The sequence below is a fragment of the Pollachius pollachius genome, assembly GCF_949987615.1.
Source record: "Pollachius pollachius genome assembly, chromosome: 16".
In the NCBI taxonomy this organism is placed as follows: Eukaryota; Metazoa; Chordata; class Actinopteri; order Gadiformes; family Gadidae; genus Pollachius; species Pollachius pollachius.
Genome location: NC_136949.1, coordinates 13,730,928 through 13,753,899, shown reverse-complemented (window position 1 = coordinate 13,753,899; position 22,972 = coordinate 13,730,928). Strand labels below are relative to the sequence as shown.

The 22,972-nt window shown below is 41.2% G+C and overlaps 3 protein-coding genes across 4 annotated transcripts; 1 reads left to right on the top strand and 2 right to left on the bottom strand.

Moving 5' to 3' along the window:
- The first annotated feature begins 2,186 nt into the window (after positions 1-2,186).
- On the top strand, positions 2,187-3,044 carry ptrhd1 (peptidyl-tRNA hydrolase domain containing 1). The gene is made up of 2 exons (XM_079753315.1): positions 2,187-2,453; positions 2,811-3,044. The coding sequence occupies exons 1-2, from the start codon at positions 2,244-2,246 to the stop codon at positions 2,979-2,981; spliced, it is 381 nt and encodes a 126-aa protein (XP_079609441.1). The 5' UTR covers positions 2,187-2,243; the 3' UTR covers positions 2,982-3,044.
- Positions 3,045-3,076: 32 nt separating this feature from the next.
- Positions 3,077-15,376, bottom strand: gopc (golgi-associated PDZ and coiled-coil motif containing). Of its 2 annotated transcripts, XM_079753313.1 has the most exons (9): positions 14,903-15,376; positions 11,647-11,811; positions 9,866-9,889; positions 8,232-8,407; positions 7,414-7,579; positions 6,468-6,563; positions 5,987-6,151; positions 5,517-5,694; positions 3,077-4,511 (listed from the first exon to the last, which is right to left on the bottom strand). In XM_079753313.1, exons 1-9 carry the CDS (start codon positions 15,173-15,175, stop codon positions 4,438-4,440), a joined length of 1,317 nt encoding a protein of 438 aa, XP_079609439.1. In that variant the 5' UTR covers positions 15,176-15,376; the 3' UTR covers positions 3,077-4,437. The 2 variants fall into 2 exon arrangements, with proteins under 2 accessions (XP_079609439.1, XP_079609440.1); XM_079753314.1 differs by lacking the exon at positions 9,866-9,889.
- Positions 15,377-17,434: 2,058 nt separating this feature from the next.
- LOC307087567 (uncharacterized protein) lies at positions 17,435-22,561 on the bottom strand (the record flags this gene model as incomplete). Its single annotated transcript, XM_079753178.1, has 8 exons — positions 17,435-17,619; positions 18,471-18,640; positions 18,860-19,041; positions 19,490-19,581; positions 19,817-20,074; positions 21,066-21,185; positions 21,930-22,209; positions 22,295-22,561. 8 exons carry the CDS (start codon positions 22,559-22,561, stop codon positions 17,435-17,437), a joined length of 1,554 nt encoding a protein of 517 aa, XP_079609304.1.
- Between the last annotated feature and the right edge of the window lie 411 nt (positions 22,562-22,972).

Sequence of the window (22,972 nt, the reverse complement as noted above, 5' to 3'; positions counted from 1 at the left end):
TTTTTAATAAAATAAATAATAGAAAATAATAAAAAATAAAAGCAATGAATGATGCAGAGGGAATGCAGAAGCAGTGAAAAAACATCATTACAGCCTTTCTGCCGATGGCAGTACGGATACGGAGGACATCAAAATGTATTCACATGTTTGAAGGCTCAGCTGGGCAGGCAGTGGTGCTATTGCTAAAGCACTTTGAATCAAGAGATTCAACTGGCGAAGAGATATTTGATGTTGATTTGGAAATGAAGGAGGGCATTAGCATGGGAACACTGAGCCATGCGAATATCATCTGCAGAATCAACATCACGGCAGCCAAGTGTCAATACAGAGGGTCACAATAATTTACTATCTTCCTAAGAGTAGCAAGAGAAACTCTGCCTCACATACAAACAGTGTGCCAGAAAGATTCTCAAGATATCCACCAACAATATGGCTCTCTCTTGGCCAGTGCATCAACCGCCTTCTTCAACAGGGGTATCCCCTCACAGAATTTTTTTTTTCTCAGAAGAGGTAGATTCAGGAAAGACGTTGTTGCCTCCAAGCTCCTCCAAAACGCCCTCAAGGCTCCAGCCTCTGCACGGCCCTGCTGAGAGACCTTAAGCAACGTCTGCCTCCACCAAGCCACTACCTGACCTCGCTGAGAGGCCGAAGGGAATGTTAGTAGGATTCACAAGAGCTTTGGCTACAACTGTCAATTTATTATGTTTTGCAGTTTATGATTCTGTCATAGAAATATCGAACAGATGTCAGGTATTACTGGACTATTAATGATCTTCATGTGAATGTTCAAGCCATGGTTAGGAGATCACGGTTAATGGCATCAACTTAAACTCTGGGGAGGTTTCCAGTTGAACCTTTGTGATTTTATGGTACCGACCCTATTATAGCTTCTTTGCTGTAATGTTCTTTATCTATGTATTTGCTGTGTGCTGTGCAGAAGTCTCTTTATTCTATGATTTGACCTAGGCTGAATGCGTAGGAGCTTGAGGGCCACAAGCTCATTGTGCTCGTGGTCAAAACACTTGAGGACCTGTCCATAGACCCCTTTCCCCAGAACACCGAGCACCTCATAGCGATAAGCAATGTGATTCCTTGTGACCTGTAGTCAGGGGCGGTTTTAGGCACGGGCGAACCAGGCAGCCGCCCGGGGCGCCATATTTGTGGGGGGCGCCAAATCACATGGGGGGCGCCACAAGCAGTAAAAAATAAAAACGCGCCGCGAAGTGGTTTTCAATGAAGTACATAACATTGTGTGGAAAATTGGTATATTGGCGCCCTCTCTGGCTGCAGGCGAACACCTGCTCGTTGAGAAGGTGCCGTGCACAGACGGAATGTAACGTGGCCGTGAGTCTATCACACACACACACACACACACACACACACACACACACACACACACACACAAACACACACACACACACACACACCAAAAAACAATAAAAGGACATTGATACGTTGTTGGATTAAATATAATTTATTGCTATACATTTATACAGCGAACAAACAACTACATAGTATCAGTCAGGCAAGTGAACAATTGACAAGCACAATGTTTATTTATATGATTACACTTGGTGTTGCAATTATTGGGAAATCTAAGTGGAATATTAATTATAATGCCATCTTTCATTCAAAGTTTGATGGCAATTTACTTGTAAAGAGAAGGAACAGGGACTCAAAATTGAACATTGAATTCATGTTCATATAGCCCACTACAGAAGTCAAGGGCTTTCTCTAGATGGCGCTCTAAGTTGGCCGTTTCAAAGCTTGCTTCATGTACAAGAAGCCCCCCACACACACCTTCCCTAACAAGAGCCTTGAAAGTGACTCGTCTATGTTATTTCGCAATCCAAGGCGGAGATAGTTTGCGAGGTTTATTCCATAGACAACGTCAACAATGAACCTGGGCCGTTTTTTGCTCTACGCGTCTCGTCGTTCTCCTGTAGGTGTGAGGACCAATGCAACGATAAAGCATTCTATTAACTGTGACGACCTGCGGGGGGCAGCACTGTGCCACCGCGAGCACGTAGACTCCCGTGAAAACAAAGAAGAAGAACAACATCATCCCCTATCCGATACATCCATGCAGTGTTGCCAGATTGGTCCAGATTTCCCGCCAAGCCGGCAACACTGGCTGCAGCTCTCTGGACCAATCTGGCAACATTGCATCCACCCTCTGTGCTGCCCGGATATGATAACTCGAGAGCGAGTACCGCTAAAGGGTTGAACTCGAGAGGAGCGTCATGGCCGTGACTGGACCTGAGACCGCTCGCCACCTGGTCCAGTATGTGGTCGTGAGGTCGGACCTGCTCCACCAGATGGCCTGGCCTCTCGGAGCGGTCATAACGCAGGCCTGTCACGCCGCCACGGCGGCCATCCACCTGAACTACCATGACAGCGACACACAGGAGTACCTGGCCCAACTGGACACAATGCATAAAGTAGTTCTCCAGGTAATTTGAATAAACATATGGCTTGATCAGCTCATTGACAGATACTAATGCAGTTGATGCATACATTGTTGTAATGTCAAACGATTTAGGTTGTTGGATGAATGTGTACAATACACACAAATCGTTGTGACTCATTGAGACGATAGTGACGATGCAACCCGTGACTCGATGTTGCATGTTTCAGTCTTCAATAACTACGTCAACCGAAGTAACGCATTTAAATCCTGCCGAGTCAGCTTGGATGTGACAGAAATAGCCTGAGCAGAATGGGAGAAAGAAAAATCATGGCTAATAAAAGTCGATCACTTGGTTATTTAGAATACAAATATTGACATGAGTCAACTGTTTATGTTCCAGGTGCCAGACCAGACGACCCTATCCACTCTATCGGAAACCCTAACAGAGAAGAATATTGCACATAAACTGTGGATCGAGCAGCCAGAGAACCTTCCCACCTGTCTAGCTCTGAAGCCATACCCCAAAGAGGCGGTCCATTCTTTCCTGCGAAAGTTCAAACTTTTCAAATGATTTTTTTTAAAGTTAGGGCCTAATGAAAAGCATGCCAACATACAATAAAGAATTGAAGTGAGACTTGTTTACTTTATTTAAACAGGGAAATAAATACACTATAGTTCCCATCCACAAATGTATAGGCCAGTGACAGCTCCCACATATTTGAAGTCCCATATGGATCACAGTTGAAGAAATAATTTACATGAAAGAGGCCTCTGAGGGGGGGCCGCTGTCTCCTAATCAGATACAACTGCTGGACCAGGGGACCTCATAGCATCCTGTGCCCTGCTTTAGTACATATCGTAACATAGTCTCACTTGGACCTCTGGTGGTCCCTATCCTTCTCCACACATCAATGGCCCTCACAAGGAAGGGCACAAGGATACCACGGTGTGTATAGTTGGGTCCAATCGTGATGCTCGCAAATCGGAATGATCGGAGGCCAGGCAATCACCTCACCGGCTCCTTTTCTGACCTTTCATTGCTTTTCATGTATCTTTCCTCATTGTCCTCCTAACCGGTATTAGTTCTGTAATAAGTGTAGTTCTGTGTGGGCCAAAATAAATACATAATAATAAAGTCTGAAATATATTTTACTTATGTATATTTTAGGGACATTTCACATTTGCATCCCCCCCCCCCTTAAAAAAAAAGTATCCATAAAAATATAAAGAGCCATCCAAGGATTATGCAAGAATGACATCTGATTGTCACTTTGTAGCCCGTCTCCCCATTGAAGAATTATTAAATATCACACAAGTCTTACTATCAACTATGTGGATAACTGGCATACCACAAAAACAATGCCACATTATGTTCCAAGCTAGTTAGAGTTAAAAACATCATTTTTCAACACTACTTCAAAAGAAAACTTTTTTTGTGAGTTCTGAAGGTAGCTATGCACACTTAAGATATTGCATAATACACATACTTTCATCATTAATTATGCATCCCATTAGCTTAGAAGACTCAACTTGGAGAGATAATACAATGTAGACCCTCAAACAGTTTCAGCCATCCCTGTGTTCTCAATGTAAGTGGAGTATAGGTGCACTACAGAGCTTAAAACAGAAAAGTTTTGAAACAAATGTAAAATTGCTTCCAAAAGCCTGCTTCTATATGAGCCATAACCACTTCGGCTCTTCCTCTCAGATGTACGCAGGTTTCCATACAGACGTATATACAATATCAAAGTGGCAAGAAGGATATATGACCATGCTTGGAATTCAGGTCAGTTTCGAAATCTTTTGAGTTAAGACTTAAACTAAAAGATATAGGTCCGATATTCAGCTTGTACATAACAAATACTCTAATCACGAGGATCAAAATATAGCAACACTGTTATGATTTCCTTTGCTCCAAGCTCATCACATTTGTCGGCAGTATTTCTGACCATTGCGTCATTCCGCCACTCCTTTCCTCATTGATTCTCTGGACATAATTTCCAGGCTTTAAAGTTCCTCAGTGTCCTCTAGGAAGAGCTGTCTGTCGACTCAGCGGCCTTGGAAGGGGTCTCCTCTGAAGGTTTCTCATTCACTACAGAAGCTGTGTGCGGAGGAAATGGGAGATAAAATATGATTAATATCGCATGATGACTAAACTAACTTCGAAGTCGTGTCAATAACAGAACGGTTGGCCAATGTAGTTTGCCAACAAAGAACTGCATACAAAGACCACAAATGGGTATGGCTAACTAGGCCGATGTTGCAGTTTGTTGGGGCAGTGTGCCAGCACCTCAAGACCTAAGGTGCAGCCACTTGTTTTCGGTGAATCTAGTCTTAATTATACAGATTGAAGACTACTGAAATTTGTCAAAAGCATCGGTCATAAAAAGGGCAGGAAGCAAAGGCCAATCAAACCCGTGCAATGCCTCCAGACTTTAAGTCAAAACTGTTTTATTTGTAGGACACATAAGCCAAAAGATGTCTGCCAAAAGATGAAGTGACATTCCTAGAATGATTACGGTCCAAAACCCGTTAAAAGAATAATGTACAAATGTAAATCAATTAGTGAAATGTGCTTACATGATCTCTAGGGATGCGTAATTGTTAAGCCTATAAAAAGTATACCAGAAGGGCAAGATGTTTTTAGGGACTAGCAATACCCCAATACATTATTCATCCTTTTGTATCCATTAATGGCCCGTTAGGCCTGATTACTTGTTTTTTTTAAGGGAAGCATCTTAACACTGGTAGGTTAAGACTAGGGCTGGGTGATTATCAATATTATCATCTCTGGATGCGATTGCATGATCATGAAATGAAGACATCGATTTACCTTCATACCAGGTTTTATAGTCTAAAATGATTTGCGAGAAGATATTCCATTAAAATGATCAGAATATACAGTTTGAAACCAAGGCAAATAAGTCGTATTGTTATACTATACCTTAAGTTCAATAAACTTTAATGTTATTAACTTAGACTGGAGAACTTAGACTGGAATTCTTAACTGATAAACATATTATGATATTTATCACTTAATGTGATAATATATCGATCCATATCGCCCAGCCTTAGTCTACACTGAGCGCGTTGCTCTGAGCCTTACCCCGTGGTGACGACGGCTCGGTGGGAGTGCTGTTGCAGTGTGTTGCCGTGTTCCCCTCCTCCAGCTCGTCCAGGTACAGCCGGTAGCGATGTCCGCTATCGTCCTCATACTCCACATTCTCGTCGTCGCTGTCCACCTCGGGGGCCACGTACACCACCTCAAACTCAATCTCTCCCCGCTGAGGGCGCGGAGAAAAAAACACACGCACATCTAAACGGGCGAATAGCGACAAACGTGTGATCGACATGTACGATAAAAAGGCCAACAAGCACTGGCTTTCTGGACACCGTGGAAAGCACTGGACCGTTGTAGAATGACACAAGAAAAGTATGTATTTCTTATTCAATGTGAAAGTAGCCATGCGTTGCTAAAGTTCTTTTAAAACATTTGTCTTCACCCATATCCCTTGTTCAGAGTCAGTAACCGGCCGTGGAGGATTGCGTCAGCGTATAGTGCGTCTGTGATCTTACCTGCTGTGACAGTATGGTGACGGCCTCCTTGTGTTTGGCGTCCCGCAGGTTGATGCTGTTGACGGCCAGGACGGCGTCTCCCACGTGGAGCCCCCTGCACCGCTCGGCCGGCTGCCCCGGGTGGATCTCCGAGATCAGGATGGGCACGCCGTGTTCCTTTCCGCCCTGGTGAGAGTTCCCCACCACAAAGTCCCAAGGTTAACTCAAGCGAGCATAGCATCAAGACGCTGTACACACTCCAAGTCTAACACACGCACATGCACACAAATGCGCACACACACACGTATAACTCACTCCACTGACTTAAATTCCTTAGAATAGACTTACTTTTGACAAGAAAATATTCAAAGATGTTCATTTAGCTTTTTCAAAATGTATTTTGGAACATTTATTGGAGTTACAGAAAAGGTATCCTCTCATGTAATTTGGCTTTCTAGAGAAATAAAATACAAGCAGAGTTGAAGTTCTACAAGATTTTTACCGTGATAGAAATTCCAAGTCCCTCGTTGTCGTCTTTGGCCAGCACCACTTTCCGTATAGGGCCTACACCCTGAGTCTTTTTCAACATGTCCGACTCCTACGATGAAAGGAAAATGGGTTCAAGATCATTCCTTTAAAAAGTCAAATGGGCAACATAGAATGCACTTCTGGGATTCCCAAGATATAAGAACATGGTTGTTTTACATTTACCCAATGACTTTCAATTTATTGAAAGTCATTGGGTAAATGTAAAAAAAACAAACAATTTAATTAATTTCTTATGCTTTTTATTAATACATACTTAAAAAGTCCATAAATAAAATAGGGAAATGTAGAAGAGTACTGTTTACACCTGAAGACCCTGGTCACCCAAATCTATAATAAGTTTCAAATTAGGATTGTTTTAGTGTATAGGCAGTAGCTGTAGATACATGCATAGAAAAAAGCCTATATCTGTAAGTAGATTTTATTAAGGGGGGATTTCTACATTAGGAGTGACCTCACATTTAATTGATTAATTGTGAATGCTAATAATAAGCCTGACCAATCACAAACATTAGCCCACCTGTCCAGTACCCTTCTAAACACAGAGGCATCATCATAGGATACAGACAGGTGTCAGTCATAACAATACTAAAGCTTATGCTATTTTTGTATACCAGGGCACGGGTAGTATGAGTGACACCGGTGACAAATTAACTCAATTTTCGGCAATTTCTGCTGTATGATAATAATAGGGGGCCTGCTTCGTGTGTGCATTTGTAAAACTGATGAAAACGTTTGGATTTGGATGACCAGGGACCTGAGGGTTCAAAATACAGATTTAATTGCACGTATAATTGTCTGCTTTTTGATTTTGGTCATCATTTCCAGTGGAATCCGTCTATGTTGACGTTCAGCCTACAAAGTCAATGCCATTCTCCCCCCGCCCCTGGTTGTAGACTCACATGCCCGACTGGAGACGCCAGTGTCTTCTTGGGATCATTGCGCCCCCTGCAGGCTCTGATGACAGTCTTGTGGCGGTGCAGATGGATCTCCGCTTCGAGCTGGTTCCACAGCTTGTCATGGGCAGGTCCCTTCATGTCCCGACCCAGGAGCTGAATCTGCTGCACTCTAATAGATCACATCACCCATCAGAAAGGTCACGGCTATGCCCAGAACAATCCTGTAAATATTTATGGAAATAAACAAGGTGATTCTAATAAATATAGTATTTACTGCAGGAATATTCTGATTACCAATGCACATTTAGGGTAAATAGAATCAGTGCAGAATTTGTTTTAACGTATCAATTATCACAATATTACAAACAGAGGGTATGTTTTACTGTCAGTATGGGCCCTGCAGACTGTGATGCTTGCAGGGCACCAAGGTTTTTACCCCATCAATGCCGTGCCAATAATGATGGTAAAGCACACCCTTGTGCAATATTGCTTAAATAGGCAATCACATTCTTATGGCACATGTGTGTAGTGCCGTGCATACATTGCACGATTTCAGAGCTGACTTTTGCAGACTGAAATCTGAAGGTCTCAACCAAATTTAGCTTGAGGTTAACACCATTGCAGGCATGTGTCATAGCTATGTGATACAACTTTAGACCAGATGCAGGCGCAAAAACGTGTTTTTAGGTGCAACTCTATGTATGAAAAATATCTACATTGAATAATTGTGTACTTTATTTTGGTCTGGCACTGAAGTTATTCAACTATAGGTGACACAATTTGGACTAAATATGTAAACATTTTATGCCAAGATGTATTACCTTCCAGCCAGTTCCTTGTCAAGATACTTTGCAGCCAGTCTTGCGCCATACACTTCTGCTTGAAGTACTGCAATGTGCCTGCGGAGGGCCTCGTTCTCCTTCTTGTGCTGTCGTACCTCTGCGTCCAGTTTCACCTCCCTCAGTTTACCCTTTCTGCTGGCCCCCAGCTCCTGTTCCTGTCACATACCACAAGAGAGACTATCTCTAGAGTATCCGTTTGTAAACCAATGGGCTTGTAAAGCACAAAATAACTAAAGAAGAACACATTTGTAAAAAAAAATCATTTAAATATGGACCTTTTTTGCAAAAGTATACATAAGGCATTAGCTAATCAACTGAATGTAGAATAATTTCGTTGGCATCAAAATATGTTGCGTTAAGCTCATCTTGTACTCCAGTTTGTTCAGTGTCCTCAACCTCTCTCCAATATTGTACATTTGGAATGTAGTACCCATTTAAACGCCTGGTGCAAGGGTAGATATTGGACCTTTAGAATGATATATCATCCGTTTCTTTCCATTTTGTCAAATGTTAGAATTGGCGTTGCTCTAGTCAACTGCCCCCTCTTACATCAATGACACCTCTAAGCATTGGCGGTTTGTGGGAATTGGTTTGGGTGTATGTAATTACATTTTTGCCTCCAAGTTCATTTAAATGGCTCCGGTATGCACTCCCAACTGCCATGTCAAAACATGGCGAGATCGAGTAGTAATGCAATCAAAGCCGGGCAACATCCACAATATTTGCTTCACAATATGTGCTTATACATTGTAGCATGGATTTCAGTAGCCACGTGAAACATATTACACTTGTCCTAAAGATGCATGACGTTTATAATACATGACTCTCATACCTATATGGCTGATTATACCGAATTGATGAAAATGGCAGTTCCCAACTAAATATAATGTTCTGACTGTTTTGCAATTGAATATTTGAATAGAGTAGTAGATGAGGTATTAGTCCCTTCTACTAATAATAGATTTTGGCAAAAATATGTGCCTTAAATAGTTAGACGAAATTAAATACAATGTAGTGGCTATGGCAATATTTCATAATCATAGAAATGCATGGTCTGCATTGTGCAATCTCAACTCGGCCAGACTTGATCTTAATCTAGAGCCAAAGCAGATCTGATTCCTAAAATGCTTCCAATACTAACCCTAACCACTATGTTATACATTTGGTATACAAAAAAAAGGTGCTGTAGTTAAGGTTCAAGAGTTGTGTAGACGGCAGAAAAGAGTGGAAGAAAGCGAGATCTTTAAAACTGAACTCCCGCCAAAAAAAGCCCCCTGCCACTCAGCTTCTTCTCATGCGTGTCTCCGCCGTTGAGAAGGGTTGCATTTCCCGCACCTGTGATTAACAAGCAATCAGGTGAGACATGCCCTGATTGGTCGGAAATGAGCCGGGAGTGGTCTCAACATGTAATTGGCTCGTGCAGTGGAAGCCTAGGTTTGCCAGAAACATTCTCTCCACGCGTTTCACTCACTAAAAGCTGATTGATGGCAATGCCATTTCTATGTAATTAGAATTAAAAAAAACAACTGCTTATCAATCGTACACAAAGCACATTGGATAGAACATTCCTCTGCCCCTACTTTATTATTACTGGAATACAGGAATAAACTTACCATCTCGTCCACTGTGGATGGGGGCTTCAAGCAAAATAATTCAAACAGAAAAGGCAGAAGAGCAAGGAGATTAGGATAATGTAAATCATATGCAAGCGCAGAGATTAAAAAGAAGATATGGAGCATTTAGATAAGGCAATTTGGTATCATAGCATACACTTTGATCCAAAGATACAAACAATAAGCATGTCACCAGTATGAAACCAAATTCACAAGCCATCTTTTTTCCATATCACTTGTTCAAAAAAGGTTGAAAAGCTACCTAGACACGGTGGTGGTGGTGAGCTGGATGGAAGATTTTAGTTAATTATCTAGTACCTGCTGTGTTACATGCTTGTTTATCAGTCTTTGCAGAGGGCAGAATAGTTTGTTTTTTACCTCCCTTATCTGCTCTTTATTAAATGCCTACACTTGCAGGACTGACTATAACATACTTTTATCGAGATACGCAAGCATATGGTTCCATAAAATATAATATTTTATGATATGCCGAAAGCAAACATATAGTGTTGAGCTTTGCGAGACCATCCAAAGTAAAGTTTGCGATACGTTGTTTAAAAAAAGGATTAAATAAACTAAGTGATGATCTTGCTACAATCCAGATTCATAAACTAAATGTATCAAAGTTAAATGTGTTGCTCTCATTATTGTTTTGTCTACTTGAAAACCTGGTTCAGTTACTGTCACTTGGGGGTGTACAATTTAATGTCAATTTGGTTGATTAAATCTAGGCAATTTACTTCAGAAGCATTTTGTCCTATTTAAGGAAAAATATATATAGATATCAGGTATCTGTTGCAGGCCTGTAAATAAGTCTGTCAAATCATTTCATTCTGCCTGAAGGTAAATATTTGATGGCTAACTTGTCTCTCCACGTACCTACCCGGATACCTGCCCCCACTGTGCCTGTGCATAACTTGATCCTATACTTGATCCTATAATTAAGCAAGGCTAGGCAGACCTATTGCTTAAGTAAGCAAGCTAGTCACCTGTTATGATGACTTGGGCGATTATGAACGTTTTAGGATGGAATAATTACAGGATTTTTGACAAGTGCCATTTGAGAGTGGACAGAAATGTTGTGTGGTCTGATCCTGAATAAGACACACATCCTTTAACTCATGGGGTAGCCTACTTCAAATTATCATACAAATAAAAGGTGGTTTATTCATTGTGCAAAGTTTCAATCAAATTGCCCAGCAGTAGCGCTCAACAAGAGCATGTGAAGGAAAATCACAAACGCACTATTCTTGACGACGGATCACAAATTATTATTAATATTTTAAACATTGTAACTGGTGTCCATTAACTGGTATGGCTTTTGATATACTTTGCCCTCATTGAATGATATATATTTTGTAATATATTTTGCCCCCCCATGATTTTATGAAGGAATAATTGTTCAATCTGACAATCAAGCGCCAAATTTGAGTGGCTGGCAGCGCCACCATTTAACAAAACAACCTGGGTAGGACTCTGAAAAGCATGAACACACATTTATGCTAGCAGCAAATAAGTAGTATATAAAAAGGGCATGAACTTAATTTAAAAACTCATAACTAAACAATGATGAGAGATGATGATGAAAGATTATTATTTTGGTTAGTCCCCCTTCACTAGACTGTGGATCAAAGATTACTCAATATTACAATTCCAATGTGGGGTTTAATCTGCATTAGAATTACTTTTAAACCCGATTTTATTGCCACTGGTGCACAAGCACATCAATTTCCCAAGTTCTTTAACCCAGTGAGGCACGTTGTACTTTGTGTCGTGCCTACCAGCTTCTCTTTGATGGAGTCTGAGTCTTCGGCCGTCCCCTGCTTGACGTGGAGCTGCAGCTGGAGGGCGTGGAGTTGGAGGAGCTGGTCGTGAACCTCCCGCTCCAGCACAGCCCGCTCCGCCTGCTCATCAGTCAGCTCAGAGCGCAGGTCTACCAGCTGAGCCTGCAGACGGGAAGCACATGCATGGGTCAACCATAATATTAATAATAATAACCAGTGTAGGCCTACATTAAATAAACATTAAATTGGATGCAGCCATAACCTTGTAAAATAGTGATTATTCTGTGCAATACATTCAAGTTGATTCTTGAATAAATGAATAACTAGGTTGTCATTAATGTATAACATACTTTAGTTCATACTAATTAAAAGGACGGGTGAACTGTCAGGTTCACAGAAACATCTGTTACCAATATCTATTTTTAAGTTATTTTAAATGTGTAAATATTTCCTATAAACATTAAAATATCATTCCGATGAATGATGATCAATACAGAGAATGATTATATATTATATATATATATATATATATATATATATATATATATATATATACACAGTATATGGGTAAAACTGAAACAAAGCAAAACCCATCCTTTTCATATTAAAGCCGGTCTCAAGCAGAGAAATAAATGAAGAGCAAACACAATTAACTCTTACCCAATTGTAAGAAAAATCTCAAAATTTTAAATCAAAAGCTGAAGGATATAAAACAAATTAAAAGCATGCAAAGTCAATAATCAGCCTCCAACCCTTTGCTCAGAAGCTGAGCCTTGTATTAACTTTCAGGCTAACACTTCTTGGGTAACATCATTCAACTGCTCTAACCTGAGGCATGACCATGTATGGCACACGTCTCTCTATTCAAGAAACCCAATACATATGTTGTGTACACAAGGCGGGCGCCAGGGCATCTAGAAAACCCTCTTATCTTGGGTCACACATAACACCTGTAACCCCATTGGCATTCATGTTCCTACAGACAAAGATGCTTATTACAGAGGTTCTGTTCTTCACTCCACATTTGACCAAATTAATGATTTGATTCAGCGATTCAAAAATAAATATTGGGCAGCAAATAATTGAATACTTAAGTATACATTTAAGAGATTTGAGAAAGCAGAAAGAGAAGAAGGATTTTGAAATTTAACTACATAAACATCTACCCTCTGAATCTGTGATTGACATTTCCAGATTTACTCTGTAATCCAATCACAAAATACATTCCCTTATTGGTCAGAAATTAAACTCAAAAGAGATCTTTGATTTAAATTGCATTCACTAGTTCTGATGGATTGCTTTGACATTTAAGTAATTACACTCAAATTAAAGCTCTTAAATCTTGCTGACCGCGCCTTTAAATGACAACCTTTGAATGGTTAGAATGTATTCTCATCTGTATTTTCTTGTCCAAACAAGGGCTAATACAGAAGCCTTGGTTATAGTATAGTGGCCTTTTCATTGAAATTCCTCCATAATTAAACAATGCATTTTTGTTTATAATAAGCATGTATCATTTTACTATTCCAAAACAAAACAATGAATCTTTTCCTTTAAAGTAAAACCCAGAGGTAAATTAATTCAGAATTGTTACCCCAACCAGCTTGAACCATTATGTCGGCTCTGGTGGAAATTGAGTTTTTACTCTGATGAGGTTGCTACCATATAGCTTTTCTAGCTGACCTTTGAAACCATGCATTTGTCCAACTCCCTAGGTACATTGTTTCATGGTTATACTTTTTTTTCTATATTATTATATTATGTTTGTTTAACTGGGTTAGTCTGATTCAACATCTCTTTTACCAGAGACACCTTGCCAAAACAGCAGCTGCATGTACAAAACACAATAAACCATACAATAAAACACCATAAAATGTAAACACCACACAGTACCAAATCCTTTTGCAGGGAGGTAGAAAGATTGCTCTACATCAGTTTCAAACACAGATAAAACCATTGATGTGAGAATTAACAAGCTCCTTCATTCTCATTTTGAAGCTCATTCAAGGAAGAGTGGCCTAAAAACAGAATGGCTTTCTTTTCAAATGTCCCCAATATTCTTAGGGACTTGGTAAAACATCCAAGCAGAAACTATAGGCTGGATGCACCGGGCTGCGACACCAGGGTTAGCCACTAGTGCGATGGAGCTTTAGTGACACAGAGAGTCAGGACCTTAACATCTCATCCAAAAGAGGGAGCTCTTGCAAAAGGCAGAGTCACCTTCTCCATTCTGAGGCTTTGGACATATCACATTAGCGGACATCAGAGCAATGGACAACCCCTATGGCACTCCTACACTAGATGGACCAGGCCAGCCCTGGTTAGCTTTGAGAGAATCCGACAGTGCTAGGCCGGGAGTCATGGAGCTGGAAGGTCATCCACCTTCAAACTTTGTAAATAGTTAATTGTTTGAATCAATCAGACCGTAGTCATCGGATTGAATGAGAAATGTCATTTAAGCACATCTTCATAGTTGCGTCAGGATGTATTTTTGCTTCTCAAAATTTGGATAAGTAGGATTATATAAAAAAGGTTGAACGACCCTACGATTCATACGAAGTATGAATCCTTGATAATCCAAAATATAATTATTGTTCTTCATATATACAGTAACCAATTGAGGTATACAGTTACCAATTGAGGTATACAGTTGCCAATTGACAAAAGAGTGTAATTTAGGACTTGAACCAATTTAGTGCTGTACCAGATATCCCCACCAAATTGTCTAGCCTGTCAATCAATATGCTATGACCCACCCTATCAGATGGAGACACTGAGATCCAATGACACTCCAACTGAGATTTTCCAAGAGTCCGTTTTCAGGCTTGGGCAAGGCTGATAATATGATCCAACCAAGCTCTGAGGTACTGGGGGTAATTCTCAGATCATGCAGTTCAGCCTGAAAAACAGGCCTGGTTTATTACTTGAAAAGTCTCTGGAATGTCCTACTAAGCAGGGCCATGAAGCACACTGAGATATTAAGCATATCTCAATAGGCTGTGCATAAGCACAGAAACCACCCTGCTTGGCATGTGTCATGTGTTCGAATATGTTTGTTAGGTTAATATTGATACTGTAACATAGCTTATTGGATTTATTTCTCTTCATTTTGGATACTAAGACAGTGACGTTTCATGTTAAGATAGGTCAGAGTTGGTTAACTGATAGACGTTGGTTGATTGATAGATGTTGTTTGATGGACATGCATATGCAAACGTCATATCAATAAATACATGAATACAAGCAAACAAACCTCTAGCTTGTGGTTGAGTTGGAAGATGGTCTGGGCTTTGTGACAGAGCTGAGCAAAACATGAGCTCAGGCTCGTCATCTTCTGCCGACCTTCATAGGTGATGTCAGACTGGTCGGGGTCAATCTCGCCCAGGAGTAGATCCACGTCCACAAACGCCTTGTCAAACTCCTTCTCCAACACCTCCAGCCACCGGAACATGGACATGCCTGGGCTAGGGCCGATCAGGGCAGTGCTCTGGGCCGATTGAGAGCCGCAGCCGGGGGAAGCAGACATTTCCGATCACAGGAACAGCTAGGGTGACTAAGACGTCCCGCTCAGACAGCTCGCTTATGTAAACGACGGCTACTTCCTGACGAGATACAAAAAATGAGTTGTGTATTTCGTAATATACCATGAAGTGTCAGTCTGAATTTGACGGACTCGAGTTAAGATCTATGTAAGGCCTGGGAGGAACCGACCGAGTTTCAGCTTCCTTGATCGGTCCCTTCTTGTTCTTCCTACTGCCCTCTGAGCGTGCGTCTCGGCGTCATGGGGGCATTACCGCCCTCTTCTGTTTCGGGGTGGGAATAGGATGATAAACTTCGGCGAATAATTGTATATACTACACGTGACGTGAGACTCCAAAAATAAACAAGAAAACACTTTTTGCCGGGATTTATTTATTAACGGTTTATTTGTTTTTATTAGCGTGACGAGACGGACATTTTGCGATGAAAACAATATCGCGACTTTGAGATCTCAATCATAGGATAATATCCCGAGATAGCGAACCAATCAAATTGCGCCATCTTAGGAGGTTCACGTGTAGCATAAACTAAATTGTATTATTTGATGGCTGAAGTCTAATAAAACTCCGTGCCACTTGTTCCTCACATTGTGAAAAATATCTGTCTTATTTAGTTGATTGATTTTGCATCAATGTGAGGGATTCGGATTACTCTGATCAATTAGGTAAAAGTTAAAATAGCTTGACTCAGATTTACTATAGTAAAGGTGTAAGTAGCTAATAGCCATTTGTACTTTAAAATGGCTCTTTGAGAACATAGGTATCTCAAACTCGTAAAGATTAAAAGATGATCCAATATGAATATAGTTAGGTCTGAATATTTGGACATTGACACCATTTCCCTTATTTTGGCTCCGTACACCAGAGGATTTTAACTGAAACAATCAAGATATAATTGAAGGGCAGACTTTAACCTTTAATTCAAGGTGTTGATCAAAAATATCGAACGAAGGTTTAGAAATGTCAACCATTTTTATATACAGTCCCCTATTTTCAGAGGCTCAATTTAAATTTGACAAATTCAGATAGATTTTGTCCACAAGTGAAAAGCATGCTCGATCAGGTTGAAATCAGGAGATTGACTCGGCCATTGAAGAATATTCCACTTTGCCCTAAAAAAAACAACCTTGGGTTGCTTTCGCACTATGTTTTGGGTCATTGTCATTTATATTGTGACACACAGTAGCTTTTTTAGATGCTGTCTGGCCTTTCTATTCTTGAAGCTTATGAAAGGGGTAAACCTTCCGCATTTACTCTTATGAAGCCTTCTCTTAATGGTAGACTTGGATGATGATATCCTTACCTCCTGCAGACAGTGAATGAGCATAGGTAGTGTAGCGTGAACAAGGGGATTTTCCATATATCGTTAGAAAAGCTAATGATTACTGTATTGTGCCATCTTAAGTTTAAGTGTGGATAAGAAACTTCTGGCATAGTATTCCTACATTTATCCAATTTCATCATGGATATTTATGAAAGCATTGCCTACCATGCTACAAAGTATGTTTACACCGTTTAGCCACCGGCACTCAAGCAGTAATTCCCGGTCTAATTACCGTCAGTAGTAGTGGCCCAGCTATACAATAGCCCTGCAGTACCCTAGTGATCCAAGTCAATTCAGTTTGGGCCATTTCATTCAAATAATTAGTTTAAGTTACAATTGCTGAATAAGTTACAGACCAATGTACAACATGATTAGTCTATATGTTGCAAAAATTTGACTTTAGCTAGATGGTTCCGTTCAATAAAATATGCTTTATTTGACAAAGCAAAACAGCAGCATTAGAGGGTTTACATTTGATGTTGAAAAATCTCTGTAAAAGTTACATGAAAGCTATGAAAAATAGCTCCTGTGAAAGTGCACGCAGAAAGCAGCATTAAGGGTTCTGAAGAACCTTCTTTTTAGCAAACACAAAATAATTGCTTTTGATGACATAATCATAAAATCACCTGCCATTATAAAAGAATGCTTATCATAAACAGCGATTGAGTAAAAAAGATTAATTGCCACTTTCTGAAAAGAAATGCATCATGATGTTTTAAAAAAGTTAAAAAGATTTAAAAATGATCAGATAAAATTAGTTACGTGCAAGTGTAACAGTCTAAATACAATTATACTCCTTGGTTCTTTCATGCACATTGAGTTACAGGGGGGTAAACAACAATATTCTGGTGCAAGATTCAGCACCAAGCAGGAAACTGTAACTCGGCTCATTAATTATTGAGCATTAAGGCCACCTGTGTGGCTAGGGAACAATAAGGTTGTTCATACTTTCCAATGGACATAGTTCATCAAAGTAGGAAAGCGAGCCTTGAGCGTGTTGTAGTACCAGCCCCTTAATTGCTTCCAAGTAGAGAAGCTGTCCTGAGTTTAGATACAGCCATACAAGTCTGCTCAGCTGGGCCTGGTCACCATCTCCATGAAGGCTATCTGCAATGAAGGTAGAAATAAGCCAATCAGTCAATGAGTCAATACCAACTAAAAATGCCTAGGAGAGAACCAAGTTCCTCCAAAATACAATTTATAAAGTCAACTAAATCCCTGGGTACCTAAATGAGTCCCATAAATTCAAAGTTGCCATTAGTCAAAGTTTGATTATTGAAAAAAAAAAAAAACACGCTAGATACTGTTTAAGAGCTGCTATATACATTTGCTCAGAGTTTCCCAGCATTGACTGGTCATGGCAGTTATGGTATGAGAAGTTTGATTAACATCTACCGGTTTAGTTGCTGACAAGGGTCAGTCCCCCCCCCCCACCTTCTGCAAAGTCTGACTATTTAAATATAATTCCACTATACATAATTTTAACAAGCGCTTACAAAGTGGCATTGATAAAGCCGTTCTTTCTACAGTGTTTGCCACAGGTGTTAATGTACCAGGAAACATGGGCCGAGGCTGGATGCCTGACATCGTCACCAGCTACCAAGTCCGCTATACTGTTGAACAATATGTTAATAAGCCAACATGGTGAAGACAACTCATGGTGTTGTTAAGCAATACATTTTGTCAATCACTTTCAAATAGCTACTTCCAGCAGGATAATGCCACGTGACAAAAAGCACTCTTATGCTAGTTCAACAACTACAGATCAGTATACTCCAATGATGGGACAGTCAACATGAGTGAACTAATTCAGGACCTTTGCCATGAGCAAAGCTATTGGAATGTAGATGACCTGTACTTTGAGCGTAAACATGGTCCTGGGTTCTACCTAGTACTGAACAGTAGATTAATTGAGTGGCCATAATGCAAGTGACACGTCTTCAAAGATTCATACGCACCTTGGTTGATCTTACTGTGATACTCCAGAACTGTAAAGAGGTCCACAGGGAGCAGGTGTCGAACCCAGGCGTTGTCTTCTAAATTGATCCACCTGTGAACAAGCTGCTTCCTTTGGAGAAAGTTTTGAAGATGACCCAAGTAGACTGCGTTTCCTGAAACCATGTAGAGCCTGAAGCATGGAAACCGAATTATACATTAGCACAGATAAATCCACCCAAAACACACAATTGGCATATTTTTCTTTGGAAAAGTTGAAAATGTATAAATCGCGACGTTCAGAGAATAAATAAATTATATTTAAACTCAAATAATTTACGTTCCATTCAGTTATATGTTGTGCCTGCCAAAAAAAAAAATGGGTCAATGCATTTGAATATTCAAGGCTTACTTGTAGTAAGGCAGGTTCTCGATCATCTTCCAGTTGACATAGTTTGCGGCCGTTTCCTCTAGGGTACAAACCCGGCTTATCTGGGACTTTGCAACCTCCCAGAATCTTTTGTGTTCCACCGGTCCTTCCCAGGCCTCTCTACGGAGCACAAGATACACCCCATCCAAGGTGTCCTCGTACACCTGAACACAAAGAATGAACATACAAATGCAGCTTTATTAACAAGTCGATGGCATATCATCTTTACACAACTGAAAGGTCCTCTTCCAATTGAGCAAATCAAGATTTCTCATTCATCTTGCCTCAGGAGCTCACTTGAAATTGCTGGGAAAGGGGCATCTCCAAACAATAAAGAAACTAGTAAATTGTCCTTAATCAAATCTTAATCAGCTGAACGTTTATTCTGATTCAATGCTAAAATGACCATCTTGTTCCCGCTTATATTTTGACCTGTGAAGTGATATTTATAGGGTTGCTTGTGAGCACTGGTTTAAATGATCTCCTTGCCGTTCGTGATGTTGTAGTCGGGAACCGACTTAGAATTGAATCGTGTACCAAGAATATTGTGCGATTCCCACCACAAATGTGAAAAATCTCAGCTTTTAATTGACTAATGTCTACATTTTATACCTTTCTGCGCTTCAGCCTTCCCCAGTCACGCCCCAGAATCCAGGCCACCAGGGATTTGCACATGGAAAAATAATTCTCTATCACCTGGATGCCTGGAAAGAAGAAAGTACCATGATTTTTTAAATAAGAACAACTGCCGAAGCTGGCAGTCTTACCCAACTGTGGTCACCATTAGAGGTTAAAGAAAGCCTGAGGCACACCTCCCAACATGCTTCAAATGCCAATGGGGCTTGATCAGGATGCAGTTTGGCGATACAGTAAAACATAACTAAACAAGTGGTTGGAGAAAATGTTGATGTGCTCCATCTCTAGACAGACATAACTCACCAGCCGTCTCATCTCCGAGTGCCAGCCTTCCTTTCCAGTAATCTGCTGTGATTGGGTGCAGGGAGGCCAGGTACTCCACATCACACTTTGGAGCCGCCCATTTGGACACCTTGCGCTTGTTGTGCTTTCGCCATTGCAGGAAAATGGCGTGCAGCTGGCGGTTGAAGGGGGGTGGCTGTTTGAAGAGCCAGTAGCTGAAGTGCCACTGGAAACGGTGCACTGTATACTGGTGAAACATGGCCTCGAGGTCCTCATGATCTAAAGGGAGCCGTAAGGGCATTAATGCATATAATACACCATAGCACCATTTCCTAAGTCATCAATTTCACAAGTTAGCTACAATTCATCTGACCCGTCTGGGTACTTGAATTAGACTTTTAAAGGGGACATATTATTGAAAACAACACTTTCCCTGGGTTTTGAGTCTATGGTGCTCCCACACGCATACAGACTTTGAAAAAAGTCTGTACATGATTTTTTTGAGTGAGATATGAATTTCTGAAAGTACTCCGCCTACAGTTACCAAACGAGCGAGTCAGTTTCGACGCCCCCTGCTACGTAGGAAGGGGCACACTTGAATACTACCTCCCACTTCCCCACTCTCCTCCAATCAGAGCATATAAGATTTTGTGGAACAGCGGACGATTAGCTCCGGCGGGGGGGAGCTGCCGCCAAGCTCCCCCCCGCTGGAGCTGCCGCTGAAGCTTCGGCGGCAGTCCGGAGGAGGAGAAAGGGATTGTACTCCCGGAGCTGGGCTGCCGGACTGCCGCCGAGCTACCCTCGCCGGACTGCCGCTCGGCGGCAGTCCAACGGGGACGGCTTTGGCGGCAGTCCAGCCGCCGCCGAAGCTTCAGCGGGAGTCCGGCAACTCCGGCGGTGTACTCCGGGAGCTGAACTGCCGCCGAAGCTTTCCGGCTGCTCCGGCGGGTGTATTCCGGGAGGTGAACTGCCGATGCTGGCATCTCCTGCGCGGGAGGAGTACAGTCCCTTTCTCCTCCATGTCGCGGTTCATGGACTTCAGAGAGTCAAGGTCAAAGTACCACCCCCCCCCCCCCCCATGTTCTCAAAGAGCCCCCCAACTAGACAGATAATTCTACCAGCCTACCCAGACTGTTACAAATGTTGCTTATCTATCCATCATCTAGATCTAGATGGACACTCCCACTCCTGTGATTTCACTAAAACACAGGATTTTCAAACAGCTTGTAGGGCTAGTCACTGACCCCTTAACACATTTCATGCTACCTACCCTTTTCTTCTTGCAGTTTGAGGACATAATGAAAGACCTTGGAAACATCCCCATGCTCTTCACAGGCTAGACCATGAAGTTTACACCATTCAAACTTCATGTCGTTGTCCTCCTCCTTAGCTGTTGAAAATAAAGAGAACAAGCCTTAACAGTCAAATCTGTATAATGGCAACAGAGCCCAGCCAGTCAAGTTGCCTTATGAAAGATTTGAGGGGGGAAGAGCACAAGATTATTTAAACTTAACGTTCCCGCCCCTGCATTCAAGAAGTGCACCAATACACACACCTCATTGACAGGTAAGAATGATCCCTTAACTAGTTAAAGAGATGCCTTGGTCAGAAATAAGTCTGTGAGCAGGCCAACATTTAAAGAACCTTACTGCTGAGGCAGCATCAACTTGAACACATTATCAGAGCGCATTTCACTCACCAACCACTGACTGATAGCTTTGACAAATAACACTAAAATAGCTCTTAAAGTGAATCTCCTTCCATCCCCATTTCCATTATTTTAAGACAGACCTATACATGAAATGCACATAAAATGTTGGACTTTATGGCCAAAACAAAAGATTGTGGAAGTAAGACAGTAATTTTCCCTATAACACTAGTGCATTACTTTATAAAATATATAAAAAATATTTAAGCCAACATAAAAAAAAAAAAAGTAATTGGCAGAGTCACACTTTTCTTGATAATGAAATCGATTAAGTGGATCACTTGACCCATAGTCCTTATACGTCGTTACTCATTGCTGCAAATGTTTCTTATAAGATACATTTTTGGTGATCCATCTGCAGCACCACCACCATCTGTGTGAACAACGCCTGATCATAAGTGATGGCAGTCAAGACACCTGGCATACCTTCAACCTGCTTTAAAGCTTCACAGCCAATCCCCCAGATCGCCTGGATGTCTTCTGTGGGCAGCCTGACCACGGGGAGGGGAACACTTTCTTCAAGGACCAGCCACTGGGTCCAGTACTGATGAGGGGGATAGGGTACATTTGCAAAGAGTACCTCCTGGAGAAAGCGGTTGCAGTGCAGGTTTTTAAACAGTGTCTTCCACATGAAGACCAGGCGGAAGTATTCTTTGGCAGGAACCGAGCATGCAGCAGGTGCAGCGAGGGAGACTTCAAATGAGCCCTGCAAGATAAATATGCTGTTGATTGTGTGTCTTCATACTTTTGAAGGAGGGCAGACATGGATTTATGAAAGAGAATACAATTACCTGGAAATGTTTAGTCCACAGAGAGTTACAAGAACAAACTCGAAATAAGGTACAACAAGTGGCTCCGAGTCTCAGCAATGATGTGGGATCTAGTTTACGTAATATAAGCAGGAGAACTTCATCGCTTAAATCGAGAATCCCTATATAGTTTCCAGTACTGCTTTGAGAGTTGTCGTTCTCTTCTTCAGCCTCGACTGAAGTCGTGGATAAGAGCGCAAGTTGTTCGTGTAACTCAGCCCCCGTGCTCGCGCTGCTCTGTCCTGCCATGTCTGCCACTTACCTGCTGCTGAGCGTTCATTTGTCCCAGAGCATTTAACCTGTTGGAAAGAACCATTCGCGTAATTGAGAAGGGGTGGCATCCGCCGTCAAAGTGAATAAATAATTCAGCAATAAATCATAGTAAATGTTGTATGGCGTAAACTACAATAGTCGAGTATTATATAGGTAGATTTCACCCAGATTTCAATGTTGAATGATTGAGCACTCACTGGGATTGAGCACAATTTAATTCCGTAAATTAGTTAAACATGCTAATAACTGCCTTGCTGTGTGTGCGCCCAGAATCAATGATTTATTTTCAACAGTTCAATATGACGCTTAAAGGCCCCTGAGGGACAGGATTGACCAGAAAAAAAATAAACTAAACGCTTGACAAAAGCGTGTTGACCTGAAGTAGGC